We start from the raw sequence: 24,328 nt of genomic DNA, 5'->3' as shown, positions 1-24,328 counted from the left end.
AGTTAAACCTTTTGAGTTGATGTTTAATTTAGAATAATGCATATTTTATATGTATGTAAACCTTTATATTGCAATGTTTATTCCTTTAATATCAGCTACCTTTTATTCACAGGACTCATCACCATCTGATAATTTTCGTAGTCTTCCTCCACAAAAGCTTTATCTAAATAGTAGTGCCCTCTCGAAAACAACATACATACATACCAAACAACAACATACAAGCGAGTTTTATAGTTAAATGCTTGATTGTTTTGCTCACAAAAAATTGCCTCGTTATTGGATTATAAATTGAAATTTTTTATTTCATCCCTATTGATATTATTATAACATCGGAGTTTTTAATATATAATGTTTTCGAACGGCCTACCTTGCAATTTGTCATTTCCCAGTTGCCTTGGCGTACCTAAAGACAGTGGGAGCGACGAATTACTACCAACAAACATGAGCAATCGTGAACCAGTTATATTAAATGTCTATGACATGGTAAATATTAAATAAACAATTTCATGTCATGTGTATACTAAATTTAATAATTTTTTGCAGTATTGGATAAATGAATATACAACATCGATAGGTTTAGGAGTTTTCCATTCCGGCGTTGAAATATTTGGTACAGAGTTCGCATATGGAGGACATCCTTTTCCTTTTACAGGTGTTTTCGAAATAACACCCCGAGATCATGACGAATTAGGGGAGCAGTTCCAATTTAGACAAAGTATACAAATCGGTTGCACTGATTTTACTTATGAAGAAATTCGACGCATTGTTGATGAGTTGGGTAATCAATTTCGTGGTGATCGATACCATTTAATGAACAACAACTGTAATCATTTTTCCAGCTCTCTTACTCAGGTTTGTACAATATTTGAAATCATTATTAAATGCAGGTGTGACCATTTAATTTACAGATTCTTTGTGGCCAAGAAATCCCCAGCTGGGTTAATCGCCTAGCACATTTTAGCTCCTGTGTGCCATTTCTTCAAAGATGCTTGCCAAAGTAACTTTCTTTCTTATCAATTTGTTAAAGCTAAATGTGTATATATATTTATTTTTTTATAGAGAATGGCTAACACCAAATGCCTTACAACAGAGCATAACTGCAATCCACGAACGTGACGAATCCGACGCCAGTCCTCTTTGAGAACCACGGGAATAGGAAAGAACATAGTAACAATTTACACCCTAAAATTAAACAATCTATTATTATGTAATTAACGATAATGAATAACTTCAGATCAGTTGTAGGTTTATGTACATTAAATTAAAATTTGTTCTTGTAAGATATTATATATACATTTGATTTCTTAAAATTAAACTTAAATTAATATTAAACTATACTCGATAACATTTTAAACAGAAATATCATATACATAGAACTTTTACATTAAATTGGACTGGCTGAGTTATATAAGTATGTGTTTGATTACTATGTATAGAAATCAGGCAAAAATACATATTTCATATTTTTTTAAACGTTTTCATTTCGTAAACCGACATTTTGGGAAAAACGTTTAACGATTTTAAAGAAATTGATATTAAATCATTTTAAGTTAAAAGCTATTTCCGGTTGGTTGCTATGAATACGTAGCTTTACGAAAAGCAACAGGTCTGGCAAGGCAGACAAGTACCAAAAATAAAAGCGATACACCTGAAGGGGAACATAACAGTATGATTCAAACTTTGAAATTTCGTCTAAAAGTTTAAAAGTTTTTCGAATAAATGTGAACATATAGTCATAATATTAAAAGAGTTATTGAACGATAAGAGATACAACTGATGGATTAAATTATGAATGGATTAAATATTTGTATATGAAATTATTGGTAAGTACTTTTATGAGCAATGGCGGTGCTGAATCTTTACTTGATTTCGGCTCTAAGAAATTTAAATATCTCACAGTGTATATAGTAACTCACGGAATGTACGACGACGCTTTACACACATGCACACCTATTTATATTCATGGCGCAGCTGACTTTCTCTAGATGGAATCAATTTTGGATAAGCAAATACAGTTGTTGAGTGTAACATTAGAAAATAAATAAACGCGAGTACAAATAAAAATAAAAAAAAAAACAGGTGGGTGGAAAAAGATAAGTGTCGAATATATGATTATAATACCGGTCGAAAAATAATATACGCGAAGCTCTTGTTTGATTTATATGAATATAATTCCAGTTGATGATGTCATAAAACTAATGGGTTAACTTAATACATTATTAATCAATTCACTATCCATTGCTAGAAATTTTACTTTGATATGTATTAACTGCGGATAAACTACGTATCAATATTTTTGTACATTATCCAACATAAAAAGTTTATGCTCTAGTATCTGCCATCTATACTAGGTAAATATGTACTTAAACTTTGATTATTTATAGAATTGCAAATATTTGATGTTGCAGATAATTAAATGTGATGTAAATATTACAAGGGCAAATTTATAGCCATTCGTGGTGCGGTGACGTGAAATTGAGGCATAGGTACATATATATGTAATCATTATGGCTAACTTCCGTTTTTTATTACTGAGTAAAATATTGCTTGCATCAAAAATTCTTTTACGGTGCAAGGTAATCTACATATACTAAGCTGAACATTAAGCTCTCAGATCAGAAATTTTCTACGTTGCTCTGGCTGCACGAATTCTGTACACTACGGCGTGCTCTACAATTCCAACCGCATTTTTCAAAGACCGCACATTATTTCATGATTCAAAAGAAACAAAAACAACAACTTTGTTAGATTCGTCGATATGCATGTATCGTTACTTGAAGCAATTACTCTTGGCTATGAGATTAGTCATTTAATTCCAGATAATTGGCATATTTGTGATAAATAACACATTTGTTCTCTGATGGTCGTTTAAATAACTTATAGTTAAATTTCTTTGGCTACAAAAATTTTCGAAAACAATTTTTCACTGTATTATAGAAATTATTTGTGTCTAATAAAATTTATTTCTAATGATTTTATCATACATACATATATACTTTTTGATTTTTAGAAAACTTAATGCAAAATGGATGAATTGACGAGTTTTTTCAAGCAGGCGGGGAAAGAATTCCTAAATGCTGCCGGCGATGCAGCAATGGGTGCTGCAAAAGAAGTTGTTGGTTCGGTTATTAATGAAATTTTCATTAAAAAAGAGGCTGATACCAAACGTGTTCTTCCAAGCATTAAAAATATGCGCGTTGTAAGTATTGCAATAGATTATTTACAAAAAATGTTTTGTTAATATTTATTATAATTACATATCATCGGTCTCGGGAAAGAAGAATTTGCCTAAAATTTTCGTTATTAAGAAATACACACAATCATTACAATCATTTAATTTATCCATTAACAGTTACAGATATGTACATATGTATGGGTATACAAGAATTTGCAAAGTCATAACCTTATTTAGACAGTTTTGGTGTACATATGTATAATATTTATGGGCATATCTCAATACGCAATATGCAAGAATGATAAAATACACATCTGTACAACGTGCACCCGCTGTCAATGAACATGAGTTTGAGACACCCAAGCCGTTTTTAAATGAGTACTGATGTCGTCATGATGCCGCAAAAATATTTGTAGTTGCATACAAATATTATTAACTTAATAAACCACATAAAAAAATAATCTAATTGTAGCTGTTTTTTATATGTACATACATATATACATTTTTTTTCCTCGTGTGCGACACACCCAGTTCACTCACGGTGTGACAAAAAATATGTTCATTGACGTCCAGTTAAGATATCTACGGTTATAATCAACGACACCTGATAGGAGCTTAAAACTGCGACCCGTTCAAGACTGTTTTTTTCTCATAAACAATAATAAAAAACAATGTATACCGGGATATCCTCTTCATAGTAATAAGGTTTTCAAAATTATATTAGAATCTGCTGATCTTTTCCGGAGTTGCATTAGTGAATTTGAAGTTACAAATCCATTGAGAGAAAGAGCTTAAATTAGCTTTTTCAAAACTTGTTCTTACTGCACTGCTACATTTTCGAATATTTAATCTCAAGACTTTTAGTTAATACAATAACTAAAATCATCTTCAAGCTAAATGTTGATATCAGAATTTTCTGTTAGGACGACGCAAACAAAAAAAAAAAAATAATTTTGTAAAGGGAATCGTAATACAAAAAACATTGGGAACCGCTGAGCTCGATGGCAGTATTTGTAATGGAGTAAAATTGTTCGAAATTTTTGGTATTTAGATTGTGGCACTGCGTAATCGAGAACCTTTGTTTGAAATTTTGTCAGATTTGGCCAAAAATAGCGCAAATTACCAATTAACTATGGGACTCCTTGGCAGCCCAACTGTTGGCTTAAATTTGCAACAATTCTGCAACTTATGCTTTGGCATATTCCGTTTAAATATTAAGTATTTTCATTCTGCCAATACGAAGCTAAATACGCATTTAGAAAGTCTGAACCGTTTCCTGAAGCTATAAATACTTACATAATATAATACTTGTATATATAAGTAAATTAAATTATTCTAAATATAAAAAATTAATTTTCCTACTTACTCAATACATAATAAAAATTTAATTTTCATACGTTGCTTTCGACTAAGTCATGCGCTTATTTTATCATGCACTCAACTTCTAATGGACATTTCGATGTTTTCCTCCTTAGATATGTATGGCTGGGTTCAATATTATTTTTCCAAAAACTATATTTCATTAATTTTTCTACAAATTTAAAATGGCTTTGAGTTCTCACATTCGATTTATATATATTACAAATATTTTTCTTATTTTACGTCGATTTGGCGTTTCATAAATGAAATTTATAGCAATGCCGGGCTTGTCACTGTGAATAAATTTAAACTGGTTTCATATTTAGTGTGGCAATCCAGTCATCCAACGCGTCACAATATTTTTTTTCGATAAAATTGCTTACCCGATTACGACTGCTGCGATTCAGAGATTGCTTTCAGAGGCTATGTAATGATTTTGAGGACTTTCTTACTTTATGAACCAAAGGCTTTCTCGTAGTTTATGAGTTGATGTCGTAACTACATATCTAAATATTTTGTAGGTAATTAAATACTCTATAGGATATATACGAGTATACATACATATGTCTGTAAACTTTAAAAGCACATTGCTGCATAAGAGCACATACGAGTATACTAAAACAATACAACTTTTAGCAGTGAAGTATTATATTGGGTATGGGAATAAGTTTCCGCCCTAGTAAAATAGGTGCCACTGCTGATACTATTTTTTTGTTCGTTCTAGTAATGTACTGGTGATTTGAAGGTGTATGTGTGAGGTCTCGATCGCAGTAGTTGACATTCGTTTGAAGCGTAAAGATCCTTTTTTTATTTGCGGGAAGTCATGCTTTACTATTACCTTTTAAAGAGAAGCGCAGCTGAAATGTGTCGTATATTGATCAATATTTTCGGTAATCACGCTCCATCAAATACAACTTGTAAGAGAATAAGTGGCAATTTCGACATGAGTGATAAAGATCGCGAAGGCACACTGAAAAAATTCGAAGATACTCAACTAAAACAATTATTGGATGAAGACGCATGTCGAACCCTTGATGATATGCCTAAAGAGTTGTATGTTGACAGATCAACCGTCGGTAAACGTTTGCACGCGATGGGAATGGTCTAGAAAACAGGTAACTGGGTGGCACATCAATTGAGGGAGAGGGATATCGAGAGACGTGTGAGATGCTTCTTGAACGGCAGAAAAGAAAAGGTTTTTTGCATCGCATCGTCACTGGCGATGATAAATGGATCTATTATGATAACGCTAAGTGGCGAAAATGTTGGAGCTTGCCAGGTGAACCAGGTCCATCGACAGCGAAAAAAAATATTCATGCTTCAAAGGTTATGTTGTGCATCTGGTGGAATCAGAAGGGTGTCATCTCTTATGAACTCCTTAAACCATCTGAAACCATCACTGGCGATAGTTACCGACTGCAGCTAATGCATTTGAATCGAGCTCTTAAAGAAAAGCGGCCGGAAAGGGACGGTAGACATGGCAAACTAATTTTGCTGCATCACAGCGCCAGGCCACACGTTGCTAAATCGGTCCGGAAGTATTTAGAGGGACTGAATTGGAAAATCTTGCACCACCCGCCGTATTCCCCAGACATTCCATCTGTTTCGATCAATGCAGTCAGCCCTTATTGGAGAGCGGTTCACTTCTTACGAGACCATCGCAAACTGGCTCATTGAATGGATCAAATCAAATGCTGCCTGAAAGATGGAGTAAAGTTGTAGCTTCCAATGGCACATACTTCAAATAATATCATAAATTATTTAATTGTTTAAATAATTCGTAACTTTGGCTAAGAAAGGACGGAAACTTATTCCCATACCCAATATATAAGATAATATAGGTCCAAAAATTGCATTAACTTTAAAAATGACATGATTGGGATATATTGAAGAAGGATAATAAAACCCGCCGACTTATTTTATAAATATGCGATAAATACGAGACTATGATTAAAGTTAAATTATTTTTGTATTTAAAACCAAATTTTTGTCGAAAATATTTGGGAGACCTTTTATGCATTTCTAGTAATGTAGATCGTTTTCATAAGGTTTCAAGAAATAAAGAAAAGCTATGAAAAGGGAATTTGCCTTTCACCTCAAAAAATAATAATCCTTAGCGGTCCGGAAGTGTTTCCAGTTTACTTTCCACCAGAGTGAGGATATTTTTCGTACTAAAAAAATATATTACTCGATATTTTTAAGCAAGTATAGAAAATAAGATTAGGAAAATATTGAAAATGAACTCAGGGTAATAGAATAACTAGATGATTTAAATTTTATATTATTTTAGTGTGTGTATGTGTGTGAAGTGTATCATAAACTTCTAAGCGCTCTGCCATATGTACCCCTGGTTTGAGAGTGAAAGAATCGTAAATGAAATTGTGTTTCTCGTCTTCTACCCGGAACCTTTCGAAATAACCATACTCGTACTATGCAGTCTGTTTTAGTTCACTGATGTGGAGCTTTTTATCTAGTCGTTGCCAGTCCTCTCCAGCATTTGCGTGTTTTCCAGGTATAAGATGACAGAACATAGTTAAAAAGAGGGAACCAAATTGAGTTGACTAGGAGCAATGCTTAACGCATTATTTGTAGATTATGGCAACAAGAGTGATAGAAGCAATAAAATGTTTGTTTCTCGCCGCTAATATGGCGGAATTGGTCTGTTAAAGCTTAAAGCCAGGTGCAAAAAAATTTTTTTTCTTTTAACGAGCTTCAGTTTACTAAAATGTTGCGATGTGTTTTAACCCTTTGCTGTGCCTTAACGAGTCTGACTTGTGATGAAAATTTTGGCCCAAACATGAACATGGCGAGCCTGGCTCGTGAATAAATCATATGTAATGAATCGATTTCAAATAAATAATAAATACAAAAGGTATTAGAGTTTATTTGCTTTAATATGCAGTATTGTGCAAAGTGTCTATATCAGAGACATTTACATTTCGACTCATATTGTGACCTTTCTCGCGCATCAGTCTGATCTGTTTACCACGCGTTGACGCGTAACACTTGGGCCCGAGTTTTGGCGAGCTAAATGGCACGGCAAGGGGTAAATTAATTTTTGATTATTGCATTCAAAGAAATAATAATTAGGCGTTACTTACCGGAGACCGAAGATATACGTATAGTTATTTATAAAATTTATGTATGTATGTAAATGCAAATGCATAATTTTATAAGAATTACTTTTTATCTGAATTTTAGGACAGCATATAAGCCCTTACATACATACATACATACATATGAAACGTCATAACTCAAAAAATGAAAAATTCACGAAAAACGGTTTCCCAGTTTTCAATTGTCGCATCCCTTTGCACATAAAAGAAGAACATATTTTCATGTAATGAGACACGCAGCGCCATGAATATGTTATCTAATCTTGTATTATGACATTTTTCCAGCAAACGAGCGATGTATAACCCGTTAGCAACAAAAATTATTGAGAAAAACTTTTAAATTTCAAATTAGTGGATATTTTCTATCCATAAATAATAAATTCTATTTTACACATTCAAGAATTACTCATCGGAGTAACGATAATTTTAGGCAAATGGGCTATACATACGTAAATATGTATATATATGTTACAAAATATACTATCTATGTACGTGTATATGTGTACATATTTGAGCACAAGCACAAATTTCATTCTCTTATATTAATTTCGCATTTTTGCTTACACAGTATTGATTAAAAAATTTAATAAATTGCTCTAACCACTTTTTATGCGGCTTCTTTGAAATCCTCATATGTGTATGCTTAGACATCGAGTGTAAGTTTCTTAATTACTTTACATATATCCATGAATATAATATTTAACAAAGCAGCGTACTTACTTATATATTATATATGTATTTCACTTCAGCAGTTTTTCTTTCCGTAGCAAAAATCGAATACTACATATTTTATACATAGAATACATATACAATTTATCAGATTTTATTGGTATGAATCATAATAAAATAATAGGTACATGGTCGAAATAATTAACCATTCGTGTTCTTCATTTTGTTTACCTGCTAATTTAATTACTCTAATTAATTCAGTATGATTCGTTTTGGGACCCTGTATTCATTCGTGCTAATAAAAATGATTAGCAGTAGACCTATTGTCCCAAGTTGAAACAAAAAAAATATTTAAACGCATTTTCCCGCATATATAAGTGTATATATATATATATATATATATATATACATTTCTTTTTTTATACAAAAATTTATGTATATATATTTTGATATATATGTATATGTATGTGTACATATACATTCTGTAAAAAAAGTACCGGGAATTGTTCAATAAAACGCAAAATAATTGTTTAATCATGAAAAATTATTTTGTTGTCTTCAAAGTAGGCCCCATTCAAAGCAATACACATATGCCAACGATTAGCCCAGCCATCAAAGCACCTTTTAAACGCGTCTGAAGAGATTTTCTTGAGCTCCTTCAGCGAATTCTTCTTAATGGCCTGTAGCGACTCAAAGCGACATCCGCGGACTGACAATTTAAGTTTTGGGAAAAGGAAAAAGTCACGGGGGGTTAAATCCTGTGAATAAGGTGGTTATTCGATGTTATTTGTCGAGTTTTTGGTCAAAAAAGTGTTCACAATATGAGCCTTATGAGATGGTGCGTTATCATGGTGCAAGATCCATGAGCTTTCTTTCCAAAAATTGGGCCGTTTCCTACTCACATTCTCTCGATGTTGCGAATTGATTCGTGAGACACGCTAAGGTCACGAGCTACCTCCCTCAAACTTAAATGATTTTTCCTTGACTTTTTCGATGTTTTCATCCGTTGAAAACGTTGATTGATGGACGATCAGATCGGCGCAAATCTTCCACGACTTCTCGGCCCTCTGCAAAAGCCTTATACCACTCGAAGACCAATGTTTTTATAAAGCACACTCGCCATAGGCTTTCTGCAATATTTTCAATGACTCGGTTACAAAATCCCCTTCAAAACACAAAATTTTAGACCAAAGAATTTGTATTCGATATTTGTATCCATAGTGAAAATCGCGAGCACACACGCTCAATCTTTATCATATATCGTAAATAAAATTTCAGCCATTGAAAGAAAATAGAACGAAAAACGAGCGATGCTAATTCACATAATAAAATTTTCTGAGATACTCTGTTCGAAGGCTTTAGAAGAACCTGTGTAATTGGCGTCGACTTGAAAGGAGCTGCGTATGCTGTAAATCAATATTAACTAGACCTACCAGTGACATATCCATGCTAGTTTGGTAAAATGGTAATTTTAGTAAACCAAAGTACAACTTATCTTCTTCGATCATTCCTTCAAAAATTTTAATTATGTAGTCAAAAACTTCTGCCTATAATTACACTTTTTTTCATTCATACTTTTTGGGCCCTTTATTTATTTATTAGGGTAATAGTTGTGGTTTACTAATTTACCGTAAAAACTCCAGAAGGCAAAGATTTATTTTAAAATTAAAAATTTTATAGATTTCGGAAAGCCCATTCTTATCCTACCCGTATTGATAGTTGGAAAGAGCCAACCAAAATTTTAATATTGAACTCCTGAACCTTCAGCTGCTAGTGCTAGAAATTAAAATTTTAAATTTATAATCTATTTACTTTTTTAAATAAATAATATTATTGTAACTTTGTGCTACAAGTAAATGAAAAAGGCTACGCCACTGATTTTCTACATACATACATGCCTATGTATGTACATATCTATGACACCTGAAAGTGTTGGGTTTGAGTTTAAGGAGTGTCTACATGTGATAGTTGAAGCAAAATATGTATGTAAAACACTCTCAAACTACATATATTTGAAGGATGCGCTCGTACGCACTCCCATTTACTGCGTCGACCAACTCTCAATATAAACTTCTAAAACTTAATGCTCGCTAATGGAAACATTTTTATTTAAAATCACCTGAAAGCATGTATCAAGTATGAACTCGGAATAGCGACAACATACAAACCTCCTGCTCTCGTCGCCTACCTCAAGAATATGCGAATTTTTTTCCCCGGCTATAAGAGATTTTTGCCTTATTTACTTAACAATCATGCGTTAACTACTATTCGTGACATATTTGTGTTAAAACAACATTAAATTATCCCTTCATTGGTGCTTCATATCATTCCCAACAGCATAGCTGCGGTAAATACGCGTAGCACTCCTTAATAATCATGATATTATTTAAATGATTGTGAAGAGCGTGACATGTCTAGACAAGCCGTTGGTCATTGAAGAGGAAAGCAAGCAAGCAAGCAGGACCTACAGAGTATTTTGTCCGACTAAATAAGCGTCATTCAAGTGAAAGTTTCCATTGAGTAGACGTGCGAATTTTTGTGAAAATTCACTATAGAGCAAATATTCACTTTAAAAAGTCAATTTTAACATAGAAGTGTTCCGACCTCTAAGTGGAAAAGTGCAAATATGTTAACGAAAGAAAGTGATTATAGTCGCACGTCTACTTTAGCAGCCGATTCGTGTGTTTTTGAAGTGCAAAGCGATTTTTGTACTAAAACGGATATCCGTGCAGTTGAAAATGCGAATAATATGCGGAAGACCGCATGTTTGGATGCAAGCCTAAGTTTCGAAGCTCTTTATAATAATTTGGCTTTGATTGATGCGGATAGCGTGGATAGCGAAAAGGCGCAGTTTGAGAAGTGTGAAGTTAAACGACAGAATCAACTAAATGAAGCTATTAAGCAGACACCTGCGTTGTTGGTGCGGAAGAGAACTTTTGATGGGCAGCCGATTTATAAAGTATGATTTGGTTAAAAAAATGCTTCTAGCATAAGTATAGCTGGCAACTTTCGACAAACACACTTAGCTGATTGTAAAAGCTTTTAGGTTAGGCTATGAGTTTGCCCCAGAGAGGGCCCACTTGGACTAGAAATTAAATTCGTCCATTGAGATACCATTGCAAGCGGAAAAGGTACAAAGAACAGGAGTAGAGAGGAGGTGTGGTGTGGGTGAAGTTGTATGAAGATCGTAAGATAACTATTTAACGGTTGTGCTAAGGAGGTGGATAAGTTTAATTCGGTGAAAAATGCATGTTTTTAAGAATTTTTTTAGCGATTCAGAAAGTGTAAAGTAACACACTACAAAATCGCGTGAAAAATATTGAAAATTTGGCAAATGACGCGAAAAAAATTGTACATCGTAACTCCCAACAGAATTATCTGAAACAAAAAAATCAAAATGCATTTGTTAAAAGAATTTTTTTTCGATTCTTAAATGTTTCGCCGTAGTTGGAAGGCATAAAACCGATTTTCGCTTAAAAACTGAATAAAATAAAACTTCCAGGAATAAACTATAGATAGAATTGTATGAAGTACGCAAAATCTTAAAACGATGTTTCAGTCGATTTTGAGTTATAGTGTGCAAGGGCTTCAAAAATAACAAGGCTTAGAAAAAAATTTAAAATGCACAGCAATCGAGTAGGTATAGAAAGGAAATAAATATGTTGCAAGTACAATTTAGAAAAATAGGCGGTACCGCGACCGCTTTTGTGTAAATGCGCGTATCTCGTTTAATTAAGGGGTTATATACAGTTAGAAGGCCGAAAAAAAGCGAATTTTCCAGAATTTTTTGTGAGAAAACTTTTAAATTTATTGATCTACAAATTTTTACACATATTATGTTAGCTTTTAACTGTATTTAAGACTTAGTATTAGTAAGAATATTTATTTGGAAAAGAGCTACAGCTGATCTCCGGGAGTTCCTCTCAAAAAAGACGTTTCGCGGTGACCACTATATCTCTGAACTGGATCCTCTGAAATTAAAAAACCAAACAGATTTCGTTAAAGTAATGTTAAATCTAGTAATTAATCAAAGGAATAAGCAAAATAAATTTTTTTGACAGAATGGCGGTTTCTTAAGACAAAAAAAATGATCTTTGACCTAAATTTCGGCCTTAAATTGTTTATGAAAAAAAAAATTTATCGGTGAGAAAAAATCTTCGATTAATTACTAGAATATATTTAAGAAGCTCGTGTTAAAATTTGAGACTAATCGGTTTAGCCGTTTTCGAGTGATGTTGGCCACCGACTTTGAACACCATTTTGAGAAAAAGTCGTTTAACTTAACGCGTTGTACTTTCAAAAACTCTGAAACGCCTTTTCAAATTTGAGTGCAACTTCGAAAATATTTTCCAGAACGATATTAAATTTTCTGTTAGTATTCTTAAATATATGTACATTAAGAAAAGAAAAAAAACATGATTTTTTTAAATTCTAACTATATATAACCCTGTATATAACACTCGCCCAAACTTCGTAAGTGCGAATTTAGCACTTCCTTATTAATTTTTTATGACAGTTTTAATGAAATAATTCACATTAATGGTAGTTAATAGTCTTCTTATTATAATGGAATAATTACAAAAAAAAAATATTTTTCGTATTAAAAATTGTAAGTCATTTATAAAAATAAATATTTTTAAATCAATTTTTTTTCGCTAAATGAAAATACTTTTTTTATTCGAAAATGTCGGCATACTTTAATTTTATAAAAAAAAAATAAACTTATAATTTTTTATTCACGCACAGTTTGCAAAATAATGCTTCATTCAGACTCTTTAATATTGTACAACGAATAATAAAGCCATATACATACGACTTAGCTTATGAGCAATTTTTGTAAAACTATTATTCCTTAGCTTGGAGAAAGAGGCAGTGGTACACGTGTGCAAGCAGACGTCCAAGATTTTGAGTCCATCCGTAGAATGTGCCTTGCGAATGGATCGCTGTTTGAAGATCCATTATTTCCAGCCAACAACGAATCTCTCATGTTTTCACAACGACCTGATCGACACATCGAATGGCTGAGACCCCATGTAAGTATCGCAATAAATTAACAAATATGTAAAATATTTTAACTAGCAAAAAAATTGCTATTCATAAATAATTAATTGAATTTATTTTTATTTGTAGGAGATCGCTAATGATCCACAATTCTTTGTGGAAGGCTATTCGCGCTTCGACGTTCAGCAAGGTGAATTGGGCGATTGTTGGTTACTCGCCGCCACCGCCAATTTGACTCAGGATCCAAATTTATTCTTCCGCGTTGTGCCACCGGATCAAAACTTTGAAGAAAACTACGCAGGCATTTTCCATTTCTGCTTTTGGCAATATGGAAAATGGATCGATGTGGTGATCGATGATCGTTTGCCGACATATCGTGGCGAATTGATGTACATGCATTCCACTGAGAATAATGAATTTTGGAGTGCGCTTCTGGAGAAGGCCTATGCAAAGTATGGACGCATTCTCGTTGTTAATGAATTTTTTATTAAATGATCAACTTTTCTCTACATCTTTAGATTGCATGGCTCATATGAGGCTTTAAAAGGCGGTACCACTTGTGAAGGTATGGAAGATTTTACAGGTGGTGTAACGGAATGGTATGACCTCAAAGAGGCACCACCAAACCTATTCAATATTCTACATAAAGCTGTTGATCGTAATTCTTTGATGGGTTGCTCTTTGGAACCCGATCCGAACGTTTTGGAAGCCGAGACACCCCAAGGCCTGATTCGCGGTCATGCATATTCTATAACTAAAGTTTGCTTGATTGATATCGCTGTGCCCAATCGACAAGGCAAAATACCAATGATACGTATGCGCAATCCGTGGGGAAATGAGGCCGAATGGAATGGTCCATGGAGTGATAGTTCGCCTGAATGGCGATATATACCTGAAGATCAGAAGCAAGAAATCGGTTTAACATTTGATCGAGATGGTGAATTTTGGATGTCATTTCAAGATTTTCTAAATCAATTCGATCGTGTTGAAATTTGTAATTTATCACCCGATTCTCTCACGGAAGAGCAACAAATTAGTGGCAAACGTAAATGGGAAATGTCCATGTTTGAGGGCGAATGGACGCTCGGTACAACAGCTGGTGGTTGTCGTAACTTTTTAGATACTTTCTGGCTTAATCCTCAGTATGTAATAACACTAAGAGATCCGGATGAGGATGATGACGATGGCAAATGTACCGTTATTGTGGCGTTAATGCAAAAAAATCGACGTTCAAAACGTAATATGGGTATGGAATGCTTAACAATCGGTTTCGCTATCTATCATCTATCCGAAGAAGATTTGCAGACCAGACCGCAAGATATAAATTTCTTCAAATATCGTGCATCGGTCGGACGTTCACCGCACTTTATAAATACCAGAGAGGTGAGAATGTTTTTTTTTTTTTTGAAGATCAGAATTTCACTTTCGCACAAGATAAATAATTTTTTCAGATAAAAAATTACGAAAACAAAAAGTTTAAATATTAATGCATATAACAATTTATTTTATTTTATTTACACACCTACATACATATATAGTATAACATTTATTATATCTCTTTAGGTTTGTGCACGCTTTAAACTTCCGCCTGGTCATTATTTAATCGTACCATCAACATTTGACCAGAATGAGGAAGGTGAATTCGTTATTCGTGTTTTCTCGGAAACTCAGAATAACATGGAGTATGTATATATTTAATTTGTTTTTGTTTTTAATTTTAAGTATGGTGCGCAAAATCGTTCAACTCATAACTAACTAAAAGTAAAAGGAAGGAAAAAAATGAGCTCAGCATTTTATACCATTTCCATTTCCATTTCCATTTTTAATTATAATTTCCTTATGCCAGAAGTATGAATGCGTTGAATGCCAAAACACCACAAATATTTTTTTGTATTAGAAATCACACCTTATGCTAATTTTCATTGTGCAATAAACTTTTAAAGTTGATTTCCCAACATTTTCGTTTTTACAAACTCCTGTTTCTGGCATAAGGGGACGATATTTACGTCATATATGGATATAACCAAGGCGCATTTATTAAAGGTGGTGGCACTAGACCAACAACAATGTTTTGTACGTTTGATTGTCACGGCAAAGTATTGGAAAAGTAAAAAACAAAAAATTAATTCGCCTTGTTTTATTCTGCGCTGACAGCCACATGGACACACTGAAAAAAAAAAACAAATCAGCTGATTTACCAACACCACCTTTAATAGATTCGCCTTGGATATAACATATATGTATATATATGATTCACAATTATTTGTGATTTTGCTATGTAATCTACACCATTTTACCAAACTTTTTTCCTTTTTTCCTTTTGATTCTTCCCATACTACTAATACGCCAGAGAGAATGACGACCATGTTGGATATGGAAGCCCGACCGATGATAAGGTTAGTATTTTTATAAGATCAATGCTTGTTTTACATACTTACACATATGGTAGATAAAACTATATTTACCTAATACCTATTTCTAGTGCCACGTATAAAAATGATAACTCCACGTTTGTTAGTTTTCCATTTTGTTAAATTATTGTCTCCATAGTATCAAAGTCTGCTTTTTTCTATAGTTTGCATCTTCTTTTAAAGTTCGACGGCTCTGCTGTCAAAAAATGATTTTTGGAGTTATTATATTTATACCTCTACCTCGCACAGCAGACATATGTACTCTCATCTAATACGCACTTCATATACTGGCAGGTTCTCTAATTCACTTCCGAGTGAATTTCTATCAAATTCACTGTGAATCCAAAAGCATTTTTTCTGTGTTTACGGTTTCATTGCCACTTTTTTTCTAAATTGAATACCAAGTGAATTTGCATGTCCTGAAAAACGATTCCACAAGGCAAATGATTTATAATAAAATAATAAGAGAGAAGAAATTAAACATAAATTATAATTTTTTAAGAGGAAAACATGAGAATTCCACTCAGGATGCGATCCTTCTTAAATTTATGGAGGACTAGAGAGAAATTTGCGTGAATTCGTTTAGGGCGATAAAACGAAAGTGAACACTCTGTGTCAGGAGCTTATAGTCGAGCTAAACAATTACAGTTGAGCAGGAATGGGTGTGTGTCTTTCAATAATTTCGACCTCGACTTTTTTGTTTGACTTTAATTTTTTTTCACTTGCAATCGTATTATAAAGCGTATTTCAAAAGACGGGTCTATATGTTGTTTTAAAATAAAACATGTAAAAATTTATATCCTTTCAGGATTTTTTTTTTTTTTTAAATATGAATCTTAACAATTATATGTGTTGTTCGCCAACACTGCTGCATTTTTTTTAATTATTCACAAATGAGTTATTATTTAAACACAATTTTTGCAGTCACATATGATACCGTTATCATTACGGTGAACGCTGTTGGTAAGCCTATAAATATGCGGAATCGCTTTTAGGCAACGTTGAGGTCGAATGCGTTAAAGGGAAGCAAAAGCGTCTAATAAAGAAATCTCTCATTTTCTTGTACAATAGTCGCAAACGTAGTTAATGCACTTGTTTTTTTTGTTTTTCTTTAAAAATCTATTACTGCTTTTGGTTAAATAGACAGCTGTCAACTGCAAAGCTAATTTTTAGGGTGAATAAAAAACGAGTTTAAAAATACAAAATAAATAGTGCGTTTTTCAGAACAACAAAACTAAATTCGCTTATATTTAGATCCACTTTCACTCCGGAAAGGATTCCAGAACCTGTCTGATAATACTGTTTTTTAATCATTGATCGAGTATTAATAGTGCAGCAAATTTTAAGTGGTATAACAGTTGCTTGCTTGCTAAGGTTTAAATTAGTAATTCATTTACGTAGTCATATACAGAGGCACAAACATACTCGTAAATTACACATATATGAAATAAATAATCATAATCACTGTCAAAATAAAATTTCCCACACGAAAAGTTAACCAGTTGTAACTGTTTCATGAGTATGGGTCAATGCTTTTACCTCAGAAACCTTATCGTTTTTAGAAAAATTCATAAATAATTTTTTCCCCATAAAATGCATTCCGGTATATTTAACTTTCGTTTTCATTTCGAATAAAACACTCATAAAAGAGTTATCTATTATTCAATTTATTAATCAATAACTTTAACAATTTAAAATTTCGTGAATATGGTGGATATACTATAATTGGAAAGAGGTGGGTAATAAAATTATTGTTACTTCCCAAAAGCAAGTAATTCAGTGCGAGTTCGGCTGTGGTGAATTTTCGAACTGAGTTTAACCCTGCCACTTTGGGCGTTTAAACTTGGTATAGCTGGAAAGCAGAGGTAAACTTGCACTGAAAAACTGGCCCTTAGTATATTAAGTCTGAGTAGGCTCCAAATACTTATCTATATACTTGTGCATTTGTATGTACATGTAGTATTTCTATATAACTAGGTGAAAGATAAAGACAAAGCCAGCAATATCGGATTTATTTTATTTTCTGTTTCCATTATTTTTATTTTAATAATTTAAAGGATTTTTTTTAATAACTTAAAAGGTTTTTTTAATAATTTAAAGGATTTTTTAATCATTTAATTTTTTTTCTGTTTATACATTTTGTAATACTTTTTTTAATAATAATTTAAAGGATTTTTGTTTTTAATAATTTAAAGGATTTAATAATTTAATTTTTTCTGTTTATACACTTTTTTTGAAATACTTTTTTTAAACAATTTTTTTTAGTAATTTAAAAGTTTTTTTGTTTTTTTTTTCTTTGTTTTTAATAATTTAAAAGATTTGTTTTAATAATTTTTGTAATACTTTTTTTAATAATGTAATTAAAAGATTTTTGTTTTGTAATTTAAAAGTTTTTTTTTTTTAATAATTTAAAAGATTTGTTTTAATAATTTAAAAGATTAAAATGCGATAATAACGCATTTATTTAATGACCTGTTTTTAATATTTTTTTTATTAATTTTTCCAATAAGTTTATTTAATATTTTTTAAAATAATTTTTTTTTACTATTTTTTAAAATAATTTTTTTTTAATATTTTTTTATTTATAATAAAATTAACACTCCAATCCTCCCGTCCAATCAATATGAGGCTCATAGTCCACTGACGTACGGGGAATTTTCGTCTTGGCGCTGAGCCAAGAAAGGCCGCAGCAAAAAAAAGCTTTATGAAAGGCTAGAGATATACCATCTTTAATCATTTATTGAGAGCGGATACTATATATAAATAAAATTGGTGCGCACACCTCATTTGGGTATTTGGCCGAGCTTTTCCTCCTATTTGTGGTAGGCGTCTTGATATTGTTCCACAAATGAAGTCGGTTTTAAGCCGACTCCGAATGGCAGATATTTTTATGAGGAGCTTTTTCATGGCAGAAATACACTCAGAGGTTTGTCATTGCCTGCCGAGGGGCGACCGCTATTAGAAAAATCTTTTTCTTAATTCTGGTTTTTCACCGAGACTATAACCTACATTCTTTCTGAATTCCAAATGGTGGTCACGCACCAAGCCATTCAGCTACGGCGGCCGCCGTATCATGTGAAAAATCAGAGGTGGTGAAATTAAGTTCATAATTTGTTTTACAAGGTTTAAAAAAGAGGTTTGAAACGGATAGTGAAAATTTAGGCTAACTTCTGCCAAAGGAAATGGAGTAGAAATCGACCCTGTGAGCAATTTAATCATAAATATTCGCATTTTATATATTTTATTATTATTTTTATTTCATATTATCCTAGCATTTTTAAACGACTGGCAAGAGTGGGAAAATTAATAATCTCTAGACGACTATTGTATGGGGGACTATTGTAGGGGGTATAGTAAGTCCCATCGATGTATATTGCATATATACATGTGTATGTGCATATTTAATTTTTAACAATAAAGCTTTATTAGTATGAATATATTTTTCAGCGTTAATTTATCTATAGTAAATGTTTAAAATTAGTTTATCTAGAAAGCAGGGTTGAATTTGCACTCAAAACTGGTCTTACGTTTTTTCGATTATTTTGTAATTTCCCCCAAACTTCCTATCCTACTCTGCCACCGGAAGAAATCTATTGCAATATGCATAAAATGCCTCCTTAAAAGTTATTTTTATAAACACTAAGTCGTTTGCTTATTTTTCACTCAAAAACGGAGAAAAATAAAATTCATTACGTACTCTCAGATCTGAGTTACCTTGGACGTACTTTATTTTTTTTTACTTATAGTAGATATACTTGTATGTACATATATGTGTAGTAATATACCATATTTGTATTTGTATGCATCTATAAATTTATTTCATATAATAAGTTCTCTTCTATTATTTATTTATTGAAAAGAGTAGTAATTAAAAAAGTATTCCTCTGATAAGACAATCGGCTGTTCGATTACTAATATTATCAAAAATATTTACATATATACATATTACATATCCCCTATCTAAAGCTATTATTTTGCTGTAAACTGTAGGTGTCGCCAAACTTTCCAAGTCCGATCGATCCAAAGCCAACGGACTCACATAATGAAAGTCTTTTAAAACTTTTCAAAAGTATTGCTGGTCCAGACATGGAGGTTGATTGGGTGGAATTGAAACGAATACTGGATCATTCGATGAAAGATGGTAAGTGAAATATATATGTGCATATTCATATATTAAATAAATATCCAAACGTTTTCTAATTGGAGTCTTTTGTAAATAAGAATCTAAAATGTGCAAATTATAAAATATTATTTTCCACTTCAAGCTGGTCATACCAGTATAAAATGTCGCTAGGTGCCAGTTACCTATCCGAAATAAAGGTTTTACTTTTACCCTCCGCCAGCGCATTGGGTCTTTTAGGGCCGCCCGAAAATTTTAATGACACATACTTTCGAAATGGACCTGGTTCCCCCACCTAAAAAGACTTAGAAGTTTGGGACTGATTGGCCGAGTGTGTGAATACATGAGAAATGAGGCAATGTTAAGAGAGTGATGACAAGAAATTTGATATTTTCTTTGTTTCTTACAATCAACAAGGCTTGCGTTTTGCCGATGCTTAACCGTTTTCCTAAAGTTTGAACAGAAACTTGTTCACTTTCATAAGTGTTTAGTATTTATAGTTCTTCTTTCAATAGGCCTATTCTTTTCGCCGAGCGTTAGCAAGTGGCGAATAGCTCAATCAACGGTAAAAATGAACATATGTTGGCAACGCTGGAATAGAGCCGCCATAAATTACATGTGTTTGTAAGACAGTGAGTTATACTTAAATTTTGTTGTTGCTTCCGCATACGAATTTTTCGATCAGTTATAATACGTTCACATATGCATTATTCACCTATAAATCCACCAAATTAATCTACCCCTTCACATATGGCAGATTACCTGCAAAATTGACAGTCAGCTGTCAATACTGCTTTGAGAGGTTTTTCTTCATAGAAATTATTTTGGTGGAATATTTCGGTGTTTTTGGTTTCTTTAATTATTATTAATGATATGAAGAAAATACAAGGAGAAGGAATAGCTAATTTAATTGAGCAATTGGCTGCTAATGTAAACAGTTGGAGGAAATCCGTATGCGACGTTTACTGGGGTTGCAAAAAATTATGGCAATAATACGCATTCGAAATTCGATATTACATTTTATAATAAGTAATAAGAGGACAAAACGTTTATGGGCACACGCTTTTTTCTGTAAAATGAATCCCTAAATAATAATATTTACCAAAAAGTTTGTTTTGTTTGCTTTGCCGACATCCATTTTATTTAGTTTTTATTTTAATGTTTCTCCTTACATTCGTAATAATAATTATCGATAACACAGAAAACACAGGGTTGTATGTCAATAAGTATCGTTTTTATCTGGGATTATTTTATAATCTCAGATTTTGGGAGAAAAATTTTGTATGGGAAATCGCGCTTTTTTAATTACGGATTTTGAGTTAAGCGCGAAAAAGTAGATCATCTACTTATATGTGAACGTATTATTAATCGAGCATATAGACAGCGATTAGGGGAAATGGCGAATGGAAGAGGCCTTACCTATGTCATTACATTAGTAAATTCATAAAAACAAAAAAAAAAAAGGTAGGGAACTATCGAAAAACATCCCAAGCCATTAAAAAGGGAAAATCAGTTACTTTTGTGATATAAAAAAGACAAAATTCTTCGCTTATTAGAGCTTCGCGTCCGCTCATGGCAGATTGAGAAAGTCTGTATATGAAACTATTTTGTATGAAAAAAAAAATTGTTCGATCCCAAGAATGGAATGGAATGGCTTATTAATTTCTATGTACATATGTATATCTCAAACCTTATTAATTTTTTTGAGATTTGAAACTAAATTGTTTAATTAAATAACACATTTTTTCTAATTCTTGTAAAGAAATTTAATGTTGCAAAGTATTTTTTTTATATATTTTTTGGGCAAAAGAAATTTTCGCAATGACTACCGATCGGGAGTAGGTCAAGTAGCGAGGACGAAACGAATGACTAACGAATTGTATTGTTCTATTGATTAATACTTTTATTTATAATGATGATTAATAAAAAAAATGGAAATAAAAGAAACCAAAATTTTACATGCCAGATCCAAAAACGTGTCGGCCGGTTTTATTCGAGTCGTTTGACTTTTGATTAATTGAAATTAGGTTAATTATAATAATTGAAAACTTACAGAATATTGTCTCTCAACGTTTAGGAGCACACACTTTTCTATATTTAAATACTACTAAGTGATATAAAGATAGCTACAAACATGCGCACACTCGTATATTAAAAATCTACCAACCTTTTTTTTGTTCGTTAAAGTTTGTCGTGAACTGTAAAATTCTATTGGTTTTCTAATTAGGCATTTTTATGTTTAATGTTTTACAGATTTACCAAAGAGTTCAAGTTATACGCCTTACAACTATAATCTACAAAACGCAGATATAGGTGGTGGTGCTGCGCCAGAGGTGGGCGGCGGTGGTCTCAATATATTAGCGCTTCTTTGCGGTCCATTTTGTAAAGGTACCCCGTTTGAGAGCATGTTTGCTGATGGCAATGAACAAAGCCAAACAAACACGAATCATGTCAAACCCGGCAATGTGGGGTTGCCACCAGGTGAGAAGGCACAAATAAATAAATTCAATATTAGAAGTATAATAACAATTTCAACTATTTTGTATTTTTTTTTTGTTTGTATTTTGCAGTTGTGTTAGAGGAGAATACTGGATTTTCTAAAGACGTCTGTCGCTCGATGGTTGCCATGATGGATGTCGATCAATCGGGTAAATTGGGTTTTGAAGAGTTCGAATCCCTACTAACCGATATAGCAAAATGGAAAGCGGTGTTTAAACTCTATGACACCGAACAAACCGGACGCATTGAAGGTTTCAAATTGCGCGATGCGCTCACCTCAGCTGGCTATCACCTCAACAATCGTATACTCAACGCGCTGGCACATCGATATGGATCACGTGATGGCAAAATTTCATTCGATGATTTCCTCATGTGTGCAGTCAAAATTAGAACTTATATTGGTGTGTATTCGAAAGTTTTGGCTTTTAGAAAAATAGTGTTTTGATGTGCAACATATGTAAAATAAATAATATTTAATTTATTGTAGATATATTCAAAGAGAGGGACACCGAAAACAAAGATGTGGCTACATTCAGCATGGACGAATGGATTGAAAAAACTATATATTCATAAAATAATTTCTTCACTGAAAATCTAGAGGAACTTTTAAAGCTTTTAAATTTTTGAACAAACTCATAGCCGAAAAGATGATGAATCTCATTACTCGAATTGAAGAACATTCAACACCAATACTCATCCGTTAAATATGAATTAAAGTACACACTTGCATACATCTATTCACTTCAGGAAATGGCTAATTGGAAATAACGAATCTCACTTAACGAATATCTCTATGCTATCTGTATCAGCTATTGCGTCTCTGCTAATTACTTCCAAAATATGAAACTTATAAATTTATATAATATATCTCTCCCTCTCACACTCTATTTCGAAACATGCTCATATGGCCAAAGTAATAATGCTATAGAGAAATAATCCTCGATTTGTCCTTTGAAATTGTTTAAATTTAATTTTCTGCATTTAAAACGCGTTTTAGGCAATGTGTAGATCTGCAAGCATACAAAGAAACATATATTTTTTTCTACAATTCAAATAGTGTTCATAACACATCCAAATACACAAACAACCTTTATTCTTAAAAATACCACAGTTTGGCATATATAATTATAAGAAAGCCTACTTGGAATTTCCTTTGTATGTATGCATATTAATGCATTAGTTGTATCACATAAGCAATTTTATGTGTTGCACTTCCCTTGTAAAAAGAATGCTTCCTTCTATTTCACAGTAATATTTTCATAGCAAATTTTCCATGTACTATGCAGAGTTTTTACAATAACTGCAAAACTCATATTACCTCGTTCAATATTTAACAAAGGAAAGACAGAACAAGTTGTAGTTATCGTTGACAGGATAAATAAATACGTAAATGTTTATTTTTTATTTAAAACTGTATTCAATATATTAAACAAGTAGAACTTAAATGCTGTATTTTTGTATTGCAATTTTTTAATTCTGAGATATTGTTACAAGATCTGTTGCAATAAAATAAATAATTATATATAATATTAAAATTAAAAGTTGCTGCCTAGTTAAGTGAATTAGTTAAGGGGTTATATACAGGTAGAAAAAAATCGATTTTTTTTCCTAATGTACATACTACTGTGTCCAAAAAATAAGGTGACATTGTATTTATTTTGAAAATTCTTTATTTATTCTTCCAAATCAATTTCATCCCCTTCAAAGTAATCCCCTCCCGACACAATGCACTTATGCCAACGTTTTTTCCAATTTTCGAAACACTGGTTGTAGTCACTTTCCGGGATGGCCTTCAGTTCCGTCTTCGTTGCGGCTTGAATCTCCTCTATCGTGTCAAAACGGTGTCCCCGGAGCGGTCTTTTGAGCCTGCTGAACAGCCAGAAGTCGCACGGTGCCAGATCAGGTGAATACGGTGGTTGCGGAACGATATGGGTTGAGTTTTTGATGAAATGATCACGAATTACGAGTCCAAAAAATT

At 32.5% G+C, this 24,328-nt stretch overlaps 2 protein-coding genes and 1 long non-coding RNA gene across 5 annotated transcripts; 2 read left to right on the top strand and 1 right to left on the bottom strand.

Annotated features, from left to right (window-relative positions):
- Positions 1-345: 345 nt before the first annotated feature.
- LOC129243727 (deubiquitinase DESI2) lies at positions 346-1,337 on the top strand. The gene is made up of 4 exons (XM_054880973.1): positions 346-483; positions 544-852; positions 909-997; positions 1,060-1,337. Exons 1-4 carry the CDS (start codon positions 349-351, stop codon positions 1,139-1,141), a joined length of 615 nt encoding a protein of 204 aa, XP_054736948.1. The 5' UTR covers positions 346-348; the 3' UTR covers positions 1,142-1,337.
- On the bottom strand, positions 846-4,745 carry LOC129243728 (uncharacterized). The gene is made up of 3 exons (XR_008582338.1): positions 4,542-4,745; positions 1,086-1,182; positions 846-1,027 (listed from the first exon to the last, which is right to left on the bottom strand). It is a non-coding gene; the product is annotated as an uncharacterized LOC129243728 (long non-coding RNA).
- LOC129243725 (calpain-A) lies at positions 1,946-23,891 on the top strand. Of its 3 annotated transcripts, none has more exons than XM_054880971.1 (11): positions 1,951-2,079; positions 3,011-3,199; positions 13,176-13,352; positions 13,450-13,772; positions 13,839-14,703; positions 14,884-15,002; positions 15,671-15,716; positions 19,722-19,872; positions 22,105-22,332; positions 22,422-22,751; positions 22,838-23,891. In XM_054880971.1, exons 2-11 carry the CDS (start codon positions 3,026-3,028, stop codon positions 22,921-22,923), a joined length of 2,499 nt encoding a protein of 832 aa, XP_054736946.1. In that variant the 5' UTR covers positions 1,951-2,079; positions 3,011-3,025; the 3' UTR covers positions 22,924-23,891. The 3 variants fall into 3 exon arrangements, 2 of the variants coding, with proteins under 2 accessions (XP_054736946.1, XP_054736947.1); XM_054880972.1 differs by lacking the exon at positions 1,951-2,079 and adding an exon at positions 2,186-2,351; XR_008582337.1 differs by lacking the exons at positions 22,105-22,332; positions 22,422-22,751; positions 22,838-23,891 and having other exon boundaries at positions 1,946-2,079; positions 15,644-15,716; positions 19,722-19,798.
- The last annotated feature ends 437 nt before the right edge of the window (positions 23,892-24,328 follow it).

This window comes from Anastrepha obliqua, chromosome 4, assembly GCF_027943255.1.
Source record: "Anastrepha obliqua isolate idAnaObli1 chromosome 4, idAnaObli1_1.0, whole genome shotgun sequence".
In the NCBI taxonomy this organism is placed as follows: Eukaryota; Metazoa; Arthropoda; class Insecta; order Diptera; family Tephritidae; genus Anastrepha; species Anastrepha obliqua.
This window is presented reverse-complemented; position numbering and strand designations above follow the sequence as displayed.

Bases quoted from the DNA above. Each gene is read 5' to 3' on its own strand.
- LOC129243725 (XM_054880971.1), top strand. From the start codon at position 3,026: ATGGATGAATTGACGAGTTTTTTCAAGCAGGCGGGGAAAGAATTCCTA. The intron at 13,353-13,449 runs GTAAGTATCGCA...TTTTATTTGTAG, and splicing joins TCGAATGGCTGAGACCCCAT to GAGATCGCTAATGATCCACA. The intron at 15,003-15,670 runs GTATGTATATAT...CTAATACGCCAG, and splicing joins GAAACTCAGAATAACATGGA to AGAGAATGACGACCATGTTG.
- LOC129243727 (XM_054880973.1), top strand. From the start codon at position 349: ATGTTTTCGAACGGCCTACCTTGCAATTTGTCATTTCCCAGTTGCCTT. The intron at 484-543 runs GTAAATATTAAA...AATTTTTTGCAG, and splicing joins TATTAAATGTCTATGACATG to TATTGGATAAATGAATATAC. The intron at 853-908 runs GTTTGTACAATA...TTTAATTTACAG, and splicing joins TTTCCAGCTCTCTTACTCAG to ATTCTTTGTGGCCAAGAAAT.